This window comes from Malurus melanocephalus, unplaced genomic scaffold (genome assembly GCF_030028575.1).
Source record: "Malurus melanocephalus ecotype Western Australia unplaced genomic scaffold, MMel_1.1 scaffold_3, whole genome shotgun sequence".
NCBI lineage: Eukaryota > Metazoa > Chordata > Aves > Passeriformes > Maluridae > Malurus > Malurus melanocephalus.
In genome coordinates, this window is record NW_026623235.1 from 38337 (window position 1) to 54473 (window position 16137).

Consider the following 16137-nt stretch of genomic DNA (forward strand, 5'->3'; position numbering starts at 1 on the left):
TTTGCTGGAGAAGAAGAAGAAGGAGACACCCCTAGGACTTCTCACAGCAGCCATCTTTGTGGTTTCTTGATCCCCATCCCCCACCACCAAAAATTGGACCAAGCAAAACCATGACAATCAGTCTGATCAGTGAGATGTTTGCTTAAATGAAATCAAAACTTATTTCTCTCTTCATATTTAAAGACTGCTTCAAATTTTGTTATTTCATCTCTACTGACAGTAATTTCAAAAATTGTCTGTTCCCTGGAAATGCTGGAGAACTGGCAAGTCTTTTTGAAAGATTTTTAAATCCCCTTTTATGGATTCCAAGAATATTTAACATAAGTTATAAAACACACAATGTAAAAAAGAATTGGTTTATAAAACTGTACAGTATTAAAAATATAATAAAAGTCTGTATTGGTGCTATCATTAATTAACAGTCTTTAAATCTAGACTGGCAGTGTTACTGATTTATTTATTTTCTTCTAAAATTTATTATTTTCTTCTAAGATATAACCAGTAATCCTCAGAGGTTTCTCAATTATTGAGTTGGCCATAAAAGCATAAGACAGCTGGTCTCATGTGGCTTTCTGGCTCTCTGAGAAATATTTCCATCATCCAAGGTTTCAACAGCAGAAAACATGACTAAAKCCACTGAGGGCAACACAAGTGGTGAAAGGGCTGGAAGAATGTCCTATGAAGAGTMGGTGAGGACTTCAGGTTTGTCTCGTTTGGAGAAAATGAGGCTGAAGGGCAACCTCCCTGCTCTCTACAGCCTTCCTAGGGAGGGGAAGTGGAGTGGGAGATGCTGAGCTCTTCTCCTTGGTATCCAGTGACAGGGAATGGTTCAAAGCTGCACCAGATGAGGTTTGATCTGGACATTAGGAAGCATTTCGTTCCTGAGAGGGTGGTTAAACACTGGAACAGGCTTCCTAGAGAGATGGTCAAAGCTTGTCTATCTGTGTTTAAGAGCATTTGGATAATGCTGTTAGCAATATGCTTTAAGTGGTCAGGCAGTTGGACTAGATGACCATTGTAAATCACTTTCAACTGAACTATTCCTTCCTATGCTATGCTATCCTACCTAAACTATATGTGTATGAGATTGAAGAATATTTGGCTAATAGCTATAGGCAATCAACTGCTTTTAAATAAGTAGTTAAAGATCTTGTTCCTATCAGTATCAAAATTCTATTTCTTGGAACATAATAAGCAAGACCATATCACAGTTGTTCCAAGAAGGTCTATTTTCAAATCAGACAGTGAAGCATGGGGTCTTGTATCCTTTATGTAAATCATGACATTTCATGTACATACATATGCCCATATTGAATATATAAAGTATCATTTGTCAAATTTTATTTTATAAAGTATTAATTAGTAAGCACTAACATACTAACTGGTATGTTTTCAAAGTGCTGGTCTAAAATTAATGGTCTAAAATTTCATACTCTTATTGTAGGAAAACCTAGAATATGCAGTATTTACTTTCTATGCTACAGGTCTTGTATTTATCTCATACTAATTCCAATCCCACTACATCATCAATTGGAGGATAAAAAGGCAACAACAAAAAATCATAACCAAAGACCCAAATCTAGATGTACATTTTAAAAAGTAAAACAAAAATTAGTTAGAAATAGTTCAGCATAATCTTGATTTTACAAGACCAAGCTAAACAGAAATTGCATTCATAATATTCAAGTAAAGTTTTATCTTGTTTTCTAATTATCTTAACTGCAACTAAGTGTAAGACTTCTTCCTGTTTTTCAAATGTCTGTCAGAATTTAGGTCTACAACCAATAACTTGATCTTGAAGCTTAAGAAAAAATTACCTATGTAAAATCTAAGCTGAAGTTTTGTGGAAAAGAAATATCAGAAACTGTGGAAAACTTTTAAGACAAAGAATAAAAGCATGATTTTAATTTTTTTAAACATTACTCACCAGTCATATAAATGTAAAATACTTACCCTCTTTTCTTCCTGCAATTGTAACCCATTCCAAGGTWACATGAAATCCACTTCCTTTTGTGTCCAACTCATCTTTTTCTACCCTAAGCAGCAGCACAGATAGCAAATGTGCATCAGATTTTACAAATGAAACACTGTGTGCTATAATAAATGGACTTCCTAGTTCTTCATTAAACACAATCTAGAAGACAAAAATGTAGTACAAAGTCAGACAGTTAAACCTGGAAGCCTTGCTCTTTTAAAGAAAGCAGTGAAGGGTTTCAGCGAACATCAAATCAGTAACAGTTTATCTCCCACAAATGTCTCTGCCAATACAAACCCATGAAAGTCACACATTACTGCTTCTTCCTTCTGTGGCTATCAAGCTACTGCTCTGAAATGTTTTTAAAGATTATTGTTTATGTTAAACAATCTTTATAAGGGCCCATTAAACAAAGCATAAAGACCCCCAAACATGTCTGCTGTTAGGTACTGCAATAAATAGAGGTACAGCATTGAGCAGAATGGAGTCCATAAACACCGCCTATCAACTGGGGAAACAGTCTCACAYTCAAGATGAAAATGAAGGCATTTCCCCAAGGCCCTCACTAGTTCTCTAGGTACTTCAGCATTCTGAAAATATTTGTAGACCTTGACATGTGCAAACAAGAAGATAAAAAGGTCCAGAGCATCAYAGCCAGTGTTGAATCATCAAACCTAAGTGCCATTATTTGGCTACTAGCTTTGCAAAGAGATCCCATTTTCCTTCTCTATGAAGTAAGAAAAAGCTATAATGAAATGAAAGAGAATAATATTCATGTTTAGGAAAAGCTAGGGTTAGAAGTTCTTGAATTTTTATTCTGTACATGAATTGGAAAAGTCCATCCAATACTTGGACAGAACACATACTATGTAGACAGAACACATAAATATTACTGTCATACTGAAAGGCTAATAAGCACCACTGTGAACATAAAATGTCATTAATTATGAACCTAAATTATAAATTTCATTAATTCATGAAAATTATTTATATTATGTAAAAAATATTTCATTAATTTCATACAGAAGGACTCCACATCTTATACTATGAGACATGTGGTACYTATAGCTAGAAGTTTTAATTCTAAAAACCAGCTTTTTTCAAAAAGTACTCATTCAGTAAAAAATCCAAGAAGATAAAAACAAAATTAATCCAAACAACAGAGAAAAAGAAGAAGAAAAGGAACATTATTTGCTAGAAGATTAACACTTGAAAATGAAAGAATAGATTACAAAGAATTCAAGCTGCAATAGTTGAATGAGTATAGACTCAATCCAGCTGTTGTTACTGGAACCTGATAAAATCTGAGGATTTATGGGGTTGTGATATCAACACCACTGTAAACCACTGGGTGCTCTACATACTCAACAAGTCAATTTAAATGGTGACAGAACCTCTGATATAAATCTCATATTTCTGTTACACTGACAACTTCAACGTAACTTATTTATGTGTCAGCATTCTCACACAATACAAACCAGTTGGTATTTATTACCAAGCATCTAAAGAGCAGGATAATCAATTCCCTTTACTGAACTCTTGAAAGATTTAGAGAAAGGAGCTAATCCATCRTGTTGATATCTTCCACTTCAGAATATACACCTACGTTCCTGCCAATACTAAAACACCTGTGGTTTCTTAGGAAACTATCTTCTAATAGAGAAAATAGATGCAAAATGCAAGCACTTTTTACCATATTCATCTTTCATATACAAGGAGGAACTAACCCAGACCATGAGACTCACAGTTTCAGGCAGAAATGTAACTTACTTATATTTGTTGTGTCCAAGCAGGATAACAAATACCATTATAAATGTAGTAAGATCACTTTGATAGTGATGTACATGTACAACTCTTAAATACGTTATTACAGGACGTACCTCCCACTTTTCAGATGCGCTGCTTCCACGCTTGCCTGATTTAATTAAATACAGTCTTCCTGTACCATCAGAAAGGGTAACCCATGTGGAGGATGAGAAATGCATTGAGGCACAAAGGCGATTGTCACATGCAGTCAAGTCTGTAGGTAGCCTGAAAACTTCTCTTGGCTTTTGTAGAGCWGTGTCCTACAAAAAAAACAGTCAAGAACAAAGACTTTATGAAGTATTTATTAGTTTCAGTAAATATTACAGGCAAATTAAGAATAACAAATCTCAGTGGCAATGTACCAGTCTTGTGCATCATTGAGCATATTTGGAAAAAAGTGGGCAGCAAGCATAATTATCACATATGTGGAAAAGGTGGTTGAAATTCATCAAACTAGTTTCTATRAGTGTTTTGTAACTGAGATTTCAGCCCTTTTTTTTTTCTTCAATTTTACAGCAGTAATTATATTTTGCATTAGAAAAGGCTTTTATTTTCCCCTAGMATTCCCATATGATAATCACTTACTGCACATACTTCTAGTCCAAGCGAAAATGTGGAGACTTAAAAAGAAATGAAAGCCACAGAAATGTATTCAAATGTATATAAAACTTGCTTGTAAATTTAAAAGAATTTTAGCTTATTCTTTTACAAAACTGGCAAATATCTCAGCTTTCCTAGAGCTGAGATAATGCATTTTATTCAGTAAGTAAAGAGAAGTAACAACTGTGATTAGCTGGCAAAAAAAAAAGCTGTGCTAATTTATACCATATTTTCAAATAACTTTCCCATATATTATTATTATTATTGTTATTATTATTATTATTGTTATTATTATTATTGTTATATTATTATTATTATTATTATTATTATTATTATTATTATTATTATTATTATTATTATTATTATTATTATTATTATTATTATTATACTATGGAGTTAAATCCAGTTGGTCACTAGTGATGTTCTTCCGGTCTCAGTATTGGGGCCAGTCCTGTCTAATATCTCTTATTGATGGTATGGATGAGGGATTTGAGGATACCCTCAGTTAGATCACCGATGACACCAAGTCGGGCAGAGTGTTGATCTGCTGGAGGGTAGGAAGGCTCTGCAGAAGGATCTGGACAGGCTGGATCAGTGGGCCAAGGCCAAGGATGTGAGGTTTAACAAGGCCAAGTGCTGGGTCCTGTCCTTGGGTCACAACAACCCCTGCAGTGCCACAGCCTGGGGACAGAGTGSCTGGAAAGCTGCCCAGTGGAAAAGGACCTGGGGGTACCAGTGGACAGCAGCTGAACAGGAGCCAGCGTGTGCCCAGGGGGCCAAGAARGCCAATGGYACCCTGGCCTGTGTCAGMAATAGTGTGGCCAGCAGGGTTAGAGCAGTGATTGTCCCCCTGTACTGGGCACCAGGGAGGCCACACTCAAATCCTGGGTTCAGGTTTGGGCCCCTCACTACAAGAAACACACTGAGGGGCTGAAGGCATCCAGAGAAGGGCAATGGAGCTGGGGAAGGGTCTGGAACACAAGTCCTGTGAGGAGCAGAACAGCRGAGGGAACTGGGGTTGTTTTGCCTGGAGAAAAGGAAGCTCAGGGGGGACCTTATGGTTCTGTATAACTACCTGAAAGAGTTYATAGCCAGGTGAGGGTTGGTCTSTTCTTACTAATAACAAGTGACAGAACAAGAAATGGTCTCAAGTTGCCCCAGGGGAGATTTAGATGATATTAGAAAAAATTTCCTCACCAAAAGGAAACAGCCCTGGACCAGGCTGCTCAGGCTAGTTGGTGCAGTCACCATCCCTGGATATATTGCAAAGATGTATGGATATGGCATTTAGGGATACAGTTTAGTGATGGACTTAGTGCTRGGTGACATGTTGGACTCAGTGATCCTAAAAGGCTTTTTTAACCTCAACAATTCTATTATTCTACTACATAAGGATAAGTTCTACTTATCTACTATTCTACTACATGTCAGGATAAGTTTATTTAGCATCCTGTTGCAGTGCCACAATGCAATCTTTTTAAAGCTCAACTACAGATAGCCTTTGAGCAGGAATAAAAACTATGAGAGACACTATGGTGAACAAATTGTACAGTTGATGTAATTCTTCAGTGGTACAGATTTTTTAAAAACTATGCATACCACTACATTTTAACTGCCAAAAAAAGTCCATTAYTTCCTGCTCTAACTTTACCCAAGTGAGCTTGATTCATTAACAGTGCAAAATGGATGTTTACAAATTTAATCTATATTTCTAGTAATTGTTCTCGTAAGTTCTGCTTTAGTTCTGTGAMGTGTTCTTAATTTCCTTTTAATTCTAACAGAAAAAAACTGCTTTCATGCTGAAAATTGGATTTCCAACTGTTTTCATTAAGTACAGCAGCATGTCTTCCAGCATATCTTTTAGGGATTATTCTTTATCTTCTGCCTTCACTCTCACATACAGCTCATTCTTTGCTGAATAAGGCTTTGTGACTTTCTGCTCATTATTTGGATCATGGAATGCTAGCAATGCTCCTGCCTGCTTAGGACTAAGATTTACCTCTATTTTTTTTGTGTCGAAGTAATCTCTGAATATGCAAGAGGCTTGTTAGGTAAAAAAAAAACAAAACAAAACAAATCTAATCTTTATGATTTGAAAAGAACTTGGCATCACAGTTTAAAAAACAGTCAGGACATGCTTTATCAGCAATACCGCTTGATCACCTACTTAAAAAGTAGATCAGGCTGCAGTATTATGAGCACAAACAAAATATTCTCATGGAAAAATGTAAGATGCAAACTGGAGRTTCAGCAACATCACAGTCACATCACTATAATCTTTTAAATAACTGAAATAGAACTTAATAATTTGAAGTTTTTCAACCGAACTAAGAAGCTCTAAATAAAATGGGTTGGCAGTCTGTCACTAGCGGGGTCCCTCAGGGATTGATAGATACCAGGCCCCACACACTGAAGATCTTCATCACCTGAATGATGGGATTGAAAGCGCCMTCATCACATTTGCTGATGACACTACAATAGGTGATGAGGTAGATGAGTACCTACAAGGGAAAGCCATCTGTCACATAGAGCCAGAGAGCCTGGAGGACTGGGGCAGCAAGAATGCTGTGAAAGTAAGCAAAGATAAGCAAGGTCCTACACCTGGGATGGAATAACCAAAGCTCAGAACAGACCAGAATCCATGTAGCAGGGAGCAGCCCTGCTGAAGAGGACCTRAGGGCAATGGGGACAACAAGCTGACCATGAGTCAGCAGTGCAAAGCTGCAGCAACAAAGGCAAATTGGACCCTGGGCTGYATCTGCAGAAGCATCAGTAGCTGAGATAACAGAAGTGATCAGGGCCTGTCAGACCCCATCTGGAGTAACATGTCCACAACTGAAAGAAGACATGGACAGATTGGAAAATGTGCAAAGGACAGCCATGCAGCACCAAAAGGCTGGAAAATCTGCCTTATGYAAGAAAATTGAAGGAGTTAGGCTTCATGTCCTCGGAGAAAATTCAGGGGAGACCTCATCACCGTTTCCAAGGTAGCTGCAAAGAGGGCAGAGGCTCTCTCTTTACAAGAAGTCACATAAAAAAAGACAAAGTACAACAGCTAAAAGTTGCACTACGAGAGGTTTCATCTAGATGTAAGAGAGTTTTCTACAATRAGAACAATCAATGACCAGAACAACTTGCCCAGGCAGATGGCAGAACCTCTATCACTAGAGGTTTTCAAGACATAAATGCACAGAGTGCTAGATAATCTCATCTAGGCTCCTTTTCCCATGAAARTTTGGACAATTTGATCTTTTGAGATCTCTTTATTTGGGCTGTCCTACGATTCTAAAATAAACAGAGGACACAAAATAAATAGTTTAAAAAACCCAAACCCACATTACATTCACCACCTTGTCTCTCGTACAGATTCATAGACTTCAGGATCTGATTTGGGGTTTTCAGAAAGATCTTCCAGTGATAACAAAGAAAAGTAATTCCTGTTTTTCTTTTCCATATCTTAGAGGATCATTTCCCAAGAAGTTATGGTCCTTTCCCCCATCTCACAGAGTTTTATACATATGTGTATCATATACAAGAAAAAATTACATACAATGGGTTTCATAGATATTTTGCAAGCTAGTGTACCTAYACATATTTGAACAAATAAAATCATCTCTGGGAAAAAAAGGCACCTGATTGACTTTCAGAGATCATCCCTTTTTAAACCCAATCTATCTTCTTATCCAGCAACAAATGGACTATGCTGAGAATACAAAAAATGGTTATAGAGCCAACTAAATTATTTTTTGTTTTATTTTACCAGGCTTAATTCCAGTCAGATAAACTACAATTATTTTTCAAGCTCCACAAATCAGAAATCTGTTTAAAAAGAGGGAAATTCTTCTATCATTACTAAAAATCAGCATTAATATCACTAAAATGAAAATATATTTAAGAAGAAATATATTTGTAAAAATAGAAAAACAAAATTTGAAAAATATTACAGGGACAGATATCTTTTCAGGGAAGATATTGACAAGTACATAAAAGGAAACACAAATAGAAACATATTTTTGTATTGAAAACCTGGGGGGGTAAACAAATAATTATTGATTTTGTGATATACGAAACCTTAGTCCTAGGCCCATCCTTATTRTAGTAAGGTATGAGACTAAGAAATAGCAGTGAAAACATACCAAATTAAAACTTTCTCATTACAGGCCATGAATATTCAGCCACAACTAATTTGAACATCTTCTGTCCCTCTATTTTCACTCAAACAATCAGTACCTTTGGCAGGATAATCTACTTCTAGCAAAAGAAACTCACTCATTCTGCTCTGTGAAATAAGGCAGTCAAAAATATATGCACAAGTATAATCTCTAAAAGAGTACATTGCACTTGGGCACGTGTATGCAATAGAAAGAAAGACCACAGCCTTCAAGGGGATTTCAAATCCTTCATATTTCCCAGATGTTAGTAAAATCAGATGTGCATTTAACACRTGCTCAAAGGTAAGCAAGAGAAATTGGATTTGGGTAAGTACCATTTTAATAAGCAAYATTAAAAAAAAGACCAGATGACAAAGAGATAGCCTGCTTGCCTTTTGGGCCTACTTAAATTCAWATTAGAGATTACTGTGTGCTACAAGAAGGTTATGAAACCTGCAATGGAAAATATGCAATTTGATTTTTAATTATTAGAAGCATTCAGGGGCAGTTTGTAGATTCAATTGTATCACTACACCCCTTGGACTATTCTGCAAATTTATAACACATTCAGGAGGGGAGGATGAAAGARTTAAAAGGAAAAAAAMCAAAAAAACCCATAAGCCAAACAAATATCACACAAACACTAGATACAAAGAATTTTGGCTCCCTCATATTTTATTTAATTCTTATATTTCTCTGAATGACTTTTTTTTCTTCAAAGAAAGTGTTCCATTGTAACTAGCAATGACTACTGAACCTAGAAAAAAAAAGTCAAAATCCTGTGTATCTTATCACAGAAAGAAGAAGCATCATTCGTCTTAACTGTGAGTTACAGGGGTATACTATATAACATTACAGAAGACCACACTTGTCAGCCTTCAAGTGAGTCTTAACAGCAAGCTTCAAATAGTTTTTGTTGAAATTAAAAATTATCAACTATTAAATCTTCTAAAGCTCACATCAGATTTATCAACACTGAGCAGAAATTTCAGAACTAAATCTCCTGAAAAAAAATGAAAAATAATCTTTATTACAAAGCCTTTTTTTCAATAGGCAAGAAAGGAAATTATCTTATTCACAACCTTTCCATTAACTAATTTGACTTTAGGCATTTATTAGAACAGTCTCTAATCTAATTCTGGCAATGAAAAAGATGGACTTCCTTGAAGATGAAACAAAATCTGCCCTCAACGCCTTATGGCGTCAGATTAGCTTTTTGATTTACTACTTCTTTGTTCACCAGGTGGTTAACAGGGGTTAATAGTAACTCCCTACTAAAGCAGTRTGAGGGAAAGGTGAGAATCTGTAGTCATGTATTGTACCAGCAAGAACTGGCTAAAACAGCTCYGGCACTGCTCAGGCAGCGATGAGCTGGGCATTGGTCAGTGTTAGTGAGCAACTGTATTATCCATCCCTTGATTTTCCTTGGGTTTTATTTCTCTCTCTTTTAATTTTTTTTGTTATTATTATTAAATTTTACTTTATATAAATTGTTAAACTATTCTTATCTCAACCCATGGGYTTTACCTTTCTCTGGTTCTCCTTCCCATCCTACTGGGGATGGAGGAGGGGCAGTGAGCAAGCAGCCACATTGTACTTAGTTGTCAGTTGGGGTTAAATGATGATGCTGCCCATGAGACATTTTACGTAAGATTTTAAATAAAGATTATTAAATAAATAATCTTTATTAATAAAAATTAATTTTCCAATGAAATGAGAAAAAAAAAACCCAAAATACACTAAAAAAGGAAAAAATTGAAGTTGTAAGTCATATGGCAAATCCCACAAAGTAGCAATAACCAATACAAGACTCTGTTTTTATGAAAAATCAAAATACCTAGGCATTTGACAATCTCTTGAACAGCAAAAAATGTCCTYACCCAGCATTCTGAGTAACAAAGAGACAAGTATTTAAAACCCCAAAACAGAACACTAAAAGATTTTRTTATTCTCTATCTGCTTCCTTATTCTGACTTGTTTCATTTAGAATTCTCACATTGTGTCTGGTGCCACTAACAGTTGCTCTGGATTGAAGTAAACTGAAAGTTACAGAAACAGTAGTTAATTTTTATTGGACATTGAAGATTAAAATACAGACACCATAATGGATTTTAATTGKGAGAAGTGTTCCTATTGCCACAATTTCTCAATTTGATTATTTGAGCATAAAAAGAAACAAAATGGTCTTTGCAAGAAGAGCTTAAGGTCAAGAAACAAAGTCTAACTGCTAAAGGAGAATACTTTGAAGATATCCCTGCTGTATTTGAATACTACAAACACCAAGCAATCAACAAAGTTGAGTCAGATGCAAAAAATGAACAATTAAAAAAACCCAACTCGGTAATCCCATCACTATCCTACCCTTTGGGTGTTTATAAAGTAAAATATTGATTACTGCTGGCGTATTAAATGAAAAAAGTCCAACAGCTGCCATATGAGAATGTTAAAGCTATTTCAGCCAAGTTAGAGTAACAATTTCATCAACCTGATATAAAAAACTGAATACCCATTATCAACACAGAAAAATTGCTTGTGTTGATCACTTTTCTTTTTACAATTATGTGTGATTTTGAGCAAGTGGCAAGARGTTATATGCACTTTTTCCTTCACAGATAACATATTTTTAAACATCTAAGTTGCAGTGATAATTCATGATATATGAAGAACCAATATATTTGTGGATAACAYGCTGTCATATTAAAACCAAAATTGCAACCAAAATAAGAAATAAAACTAGAAATAATGATGTGTTAGAAAGCCTACGTGTTTTCACTCTGATTTTAGGATGAACATGTCAACCTGTTCCATCTTCTGTTTTAAATAAGACTGACATAAATTTTAATTGTAAGCTGTACTTGGCCAAAACCAATCTTATTTTTAATATACATTTGACTAATATATGGCTGGGCACATTTGTAATGAGATACCTTGTTGATGTTTCTGAACACCCATTCCTTTTTATACATATGCAAACATGTTTTCTTTGTAAAACAGCGCTGTACCCTGCCCATGGAAAAGCACACAATGGAGCAAGTTCCTGGTACAAGCTTTGTGTGACCTTCTTTTTCATCATTCTCCACTMGTTCTAATTGGCAATACATTAAATAATTTTCCCCAAAGTGAAGTCTWYTTTTTCCATCRTAGTAATTGGTGASTGATCTCCCTGGTTTTATCCTAACCCACAGGCTTTTCTGTCTTTTTTCTCCCCATCTTCTTGAATAAGGGGAGTGAGAGTTCTGGGTGGGCATCCAGCAGCAAATCAAAGCTAACCAGCCTCAAGGTTAAAACAAAAAATGAGATTGTGACAAGCCACTGTTCACAGAAGGCTTTCTTTTAGGTGTTCCTACTAGGAATCCAGATGATCTCAAAAGTTTTGGAAGAAGTCCTAGAGGATTATTTTGTCACAGTAAGAGTCTGCCAAAGGCTCCAACTGCTATATACTATGAAAAGCAACKGAACTATTTTGCAGCTTCAGTTTTCAGTCTATCAACCTCTGGAAACCTGCATTTCCTGAAAATCTAAAACTACCATTTCATAATTTTTTTTAGTTCTGACTTAGTAATTTCTGTCCCCACAACCTTGCACAGACTAAGCCACATGATCTGAAAAACTCACACATCACCCTGGTTTTTTTTGCCTGACAGGGTTAAAAGTCAAATTCTCTGGTAGCATGACAATGGGTATTTTCCTTTCCACAGTCTTTTCTTCCTTAATGCTCAAGCACTACAATCATACAATTGCCAGAACACAGTGTTCATAAAGCCAAGTCCTTACCCCTCTGGAATGCAGTATAGTTTTGTAAATGAAATTAAGCATCCATGCATTAAAATGGATCAAAAGAAATACAAAGTTTGAGTACTTAGAAATACCAATATAAAAGCAGAAATTTCAGACTTGACCTAGCTTGCTTACACTATTTCAAGTTTTCGCAGGACCACCAGCATCTTCTTGCTTCCAACAAGAGGCAAAGATTCTGATTGTGAGGTGTCTAGATTATGCATTTCTAATTCTAACATAAATWCAATGATTAGGTTTTCAAGTTAGTGAACAAACATCAAGTAATGTTGGGGAGCAAGAGCAACCAGAAAAGAAGTGTCTACCCTTTTCTTCAGTTTGTCTTCATGTCCATCTTCCCCATGGAAAGGGGAGCAGATACAACACTGTGTGAAAGCCTAAAAGAAAATGAGCAAATGTGCATGTCTTCAACAGTGATAGCCACAGGCTGTGGACTTAACCAAGGATTGTTGGCAATAACACACTGTGAGAAAGAACAGGATGTGCCTGGAGAAGGGGATCATACTAAGGTAGGACAGCACTTTTCCGGGACGTAGGTCCTTGTTCTGGCTCCTAGACATAAACACAGCACAGTACAGCACACATATGGGAATGATGTTGAGAAGTAGACATGGATTGAAGGGGGRAGATCARGAACACYAGAGACCCCTAAGCCCTCCARCCCATTTCCAGAAAGGTCTGGAAGAACAAACTGCACATGAAAATTAATTTRTACAGAAAGTGAGTCACCTATTTTCCAAACAGAGAAACTGACCTATAAAAAGGTACTCCCACCAAGCCCAGGCAGCACCTCCAAGACCCTGGACATCCCATCAGCCCACTGCTGTGTGTTTTTACTAAGAGGTCAGGGACAAACACTCCAATTTCTATGCTAACTGTGTAATTCACTAAAATAACTCTGCAAGCTTTTGTGAACCCTCTGGTTTTTGTTATGCCTTTTGACTATGAGCACCTTCAAATCCTGCGTGCTCCTGCCCCCTTAAGGGTAAGATGCTACACACTGTTGCAATGTTACTAATTAGTGCTACACACTAATGCAATATTACTAACAAAAATAAGTCAGAAACCTCACTTAAAATCCTTTCATTCTTCCTGGTAAAATGCATTTTTGTTGACCTACCTGTCTTCCTGAAAATAGCTTCCCCCAGTTTTTGCATTTGGATCCTACTTGCAATATTTTCTATCTCATCTACCCCCATTTTTCAGACTCAGTGATTTAAAAAAAATATTTTTTTTCTTACCAGAGTCACTGACAGATTCATAACCCTTCCAAACTGATCAACATAGTAGACATTATCCTGGAACCAGGAATCAAGGTGAAGATAATTATACATGCCGAAAGCTCGCATGTGGTCAAGGGTATATTGATCATCACGAAGCTGCACTTCTGCTACAGCTGGAGGGAAAAGAAAAAGACTATTTTAACAATTATTTATTTACAATTTAGTAATTTAAAACTCAAASTAATAATTTAAAAATAATTCTTCCATTTTCATTCCATAGGTCTGCTTTATTTGAAGAAAAATACATTATGTATACATCGTTTAAAATTTCAACATAAACTTGGAAAATAAGTCATTAACCCTAAAGGCCACTGCAGTCATTTGCCTTGATTATATCATCACTATTATCAGTGGCCCATCATGGTGGGTTTGCTCTGGCTGGATGCCAGATGCTCACTAAAGCCATTCTGTCACTTCCCTCCTCAGCTKGACAGGGGAGAGAAAACATAAGGCTCAGTAGTGAAGAGGAGCACAGAGAGAGACTGCTCCCCAATTACTGTCAGGCAAAACAGACTCAGTCTGGGGAAATCAGTTTAATYTATGGCCTATCAGACTAGGGTAATGAGAAATAAACCCAAATTTTAAAATATACTCCCCCTCAACCCTTCCTTCTTCCCAGGCTCAACTTCACTTCCACTGGTCTCTCCCTCCTCCCCCCTCCAGTGGCACAGGAGACAGGGAATGAAGGTTGTGGTCAGTTCATCAAACCTCTCTGCTTCTCCTTCCTCCTCATTCTCTTCCTCTGCTCCAGCATGGAGTCCTATCCACAGGAGACAATCCTTCACAAACTTCTCTACAGTGAGTCCTTCCCACAAGCTGCAGTTCTTTACAAACTGCTCCAGARTGGCTCCCTTCCACAGGTCACAGTCCTCCAGGAAACTGCACTAGGGTGGATGCCCAGTGGGCTCACAAGTCCTGTCASCAAACCTGCTCTGCTGTGGACTCCTCTCCCCATGAATTCACTGGTCCTACCAGGAGCCTGCTCCAGCATGGGCTTTGCATGGCATCACTGCCTCAATCAGGTACATCCACCTGCTCCAGCATGGGGTCCTTCACAGGCTGCTGGAGGATCTTTGTTCCCCCATGGACTTCCATGGGCTTCAGGGGATCACCTTGTCTCATCATGGTATTCACAGGCTATAGGGGACTCTGCTCTGGCACCGAGAGCACCTCCTCCCGCTCCTCTTGATGCTGGCAGAGTGGTTTCTCTCACACAGTCTCACTCCTCTCTCCAGCTGCAGTTCTTGTGCAGCAACTTTTTACCCTTCTCCAATGTATTATCCCAGAGGCACTACCACCATGGCTCATGGGCTTGGCCTTGGCCAGTGTTGGATCCATCTCGGAGCTGGMTGGGATTGGCTCTGTTGGACATGGGGGAAGCTTCCAGCAGCTTCTCACAGAAGCCTTCCATTGTAGCCCCCCTGCTAYCAAAACCTTRCCATGCAAACACAATACACCTCTACCCTGTCTCTCACCAGCATGTGTTTAGGTCCAATCTCTCAATAACCCTCATAAGGAGAAAAACACATGCAACAACAACGTAAAACCTACTCTGTATTACAGTAAGGGAAAAAAAGTCTGCTCYAAAGTAACTAGGAAAACAGCAGCCAAAAGAAATATTCCACACAGCTACATGATTACATAGTCGTGAATTTTAAACTGATCTATCAACACTTGCAAGGCAAAATATTAAAACAGTATGAAGCAGAATTAGTCCAAGGTAATTACAAAAAAAAAAACCAAACAAAAGTACAAAACAAAATGAAAATAACAAAAATCAAAACTGAACAAACAACAACCCCCCACCATGTTCTTAGCACTCTCACTGAGGCTGAAATTTTCAGAAATGTCCAAGGTACCATCCAAATTTCAGACTAGGTTTTTCTCATTGAAAGAGGCTGCAAAGAATGGCTCATCACTGGAACAGTACCTTCTTCAAGGCAACAAGCATGCTACCTATAGTCATCCACTTGGGCAAGATTTTTTCCAAATAGAAAACATCTACTCAACTACTAATAATCAGAACTGTCAAAGACTAACCAGGCTTAACTTAGATGCAGCATTTTTCTTCCTATTGCATATCTATTCAGAGATGAAGCAGCTGTGGTCAAAACATCTCAAAATACATTAGCAGAGGTCTAGTCCATGCTTATGTAAATAGATCAGAACTCCATTTCATTCTCCAGTCACCCTAGAATTCTTAGCTTTCCTGCAGGGAACTTATCTTGAAYTTCATATCAGAAAATTCCTTCAGAAAGTTTCAGGTAAATTTGATCAGTCCATGATGATTAGCACTCAAGCTGAGTATGGGGAAAGCACCTCAAGGCTAATCCTTCTCATAGCAACAGTTCACAGTCATTTTAGCTCCTAACCCTTCAACTTCTACTTTTTTCCTATTTCTGCTCAGGAACAGAGCAAAYCTATCTTCAGTATTTCACTTCCATCCTTCCCCATAACAGGGACCATTCACAACTCTATGCAGCAGCACTCAGATTTCTTACTCTTCTTTAGCATCTAYTCAAACCCT

The 16137-nt window shown here is 37.3% G+C and overlaps 1 protein-coding gene across 2 annotated transcripts in view; it reads right to left on the reverse strand.

Annotated features, from left to right (window-relative positions):
- Positions 1–16137, reverse strand: part of NUDCD1 (NudC domain containing 1) — a 35954-nt gene that overhangs the window by 12548 nt on the left and 7269 nt on the right. For both annotated transcript variants that reach the window (XM_057367598.1, XM_057367608.1), the window contains 3 exons: positions 13569–13723; positions 3856–4041; positions 1954–2134 (listed from right to left, as the gene is read on the reverse strand). In XM_057367598.1, coding sequence (XP_057223581.1) covers positions 1954–2134; positions 3856–4041; positions 13569–13723 — 522 coding nt within the window. The remainder of the gene's footprint in view (positions 1–1953; positions 2135–3855; positions 4042–13568; positions 13724–16137) is intronic.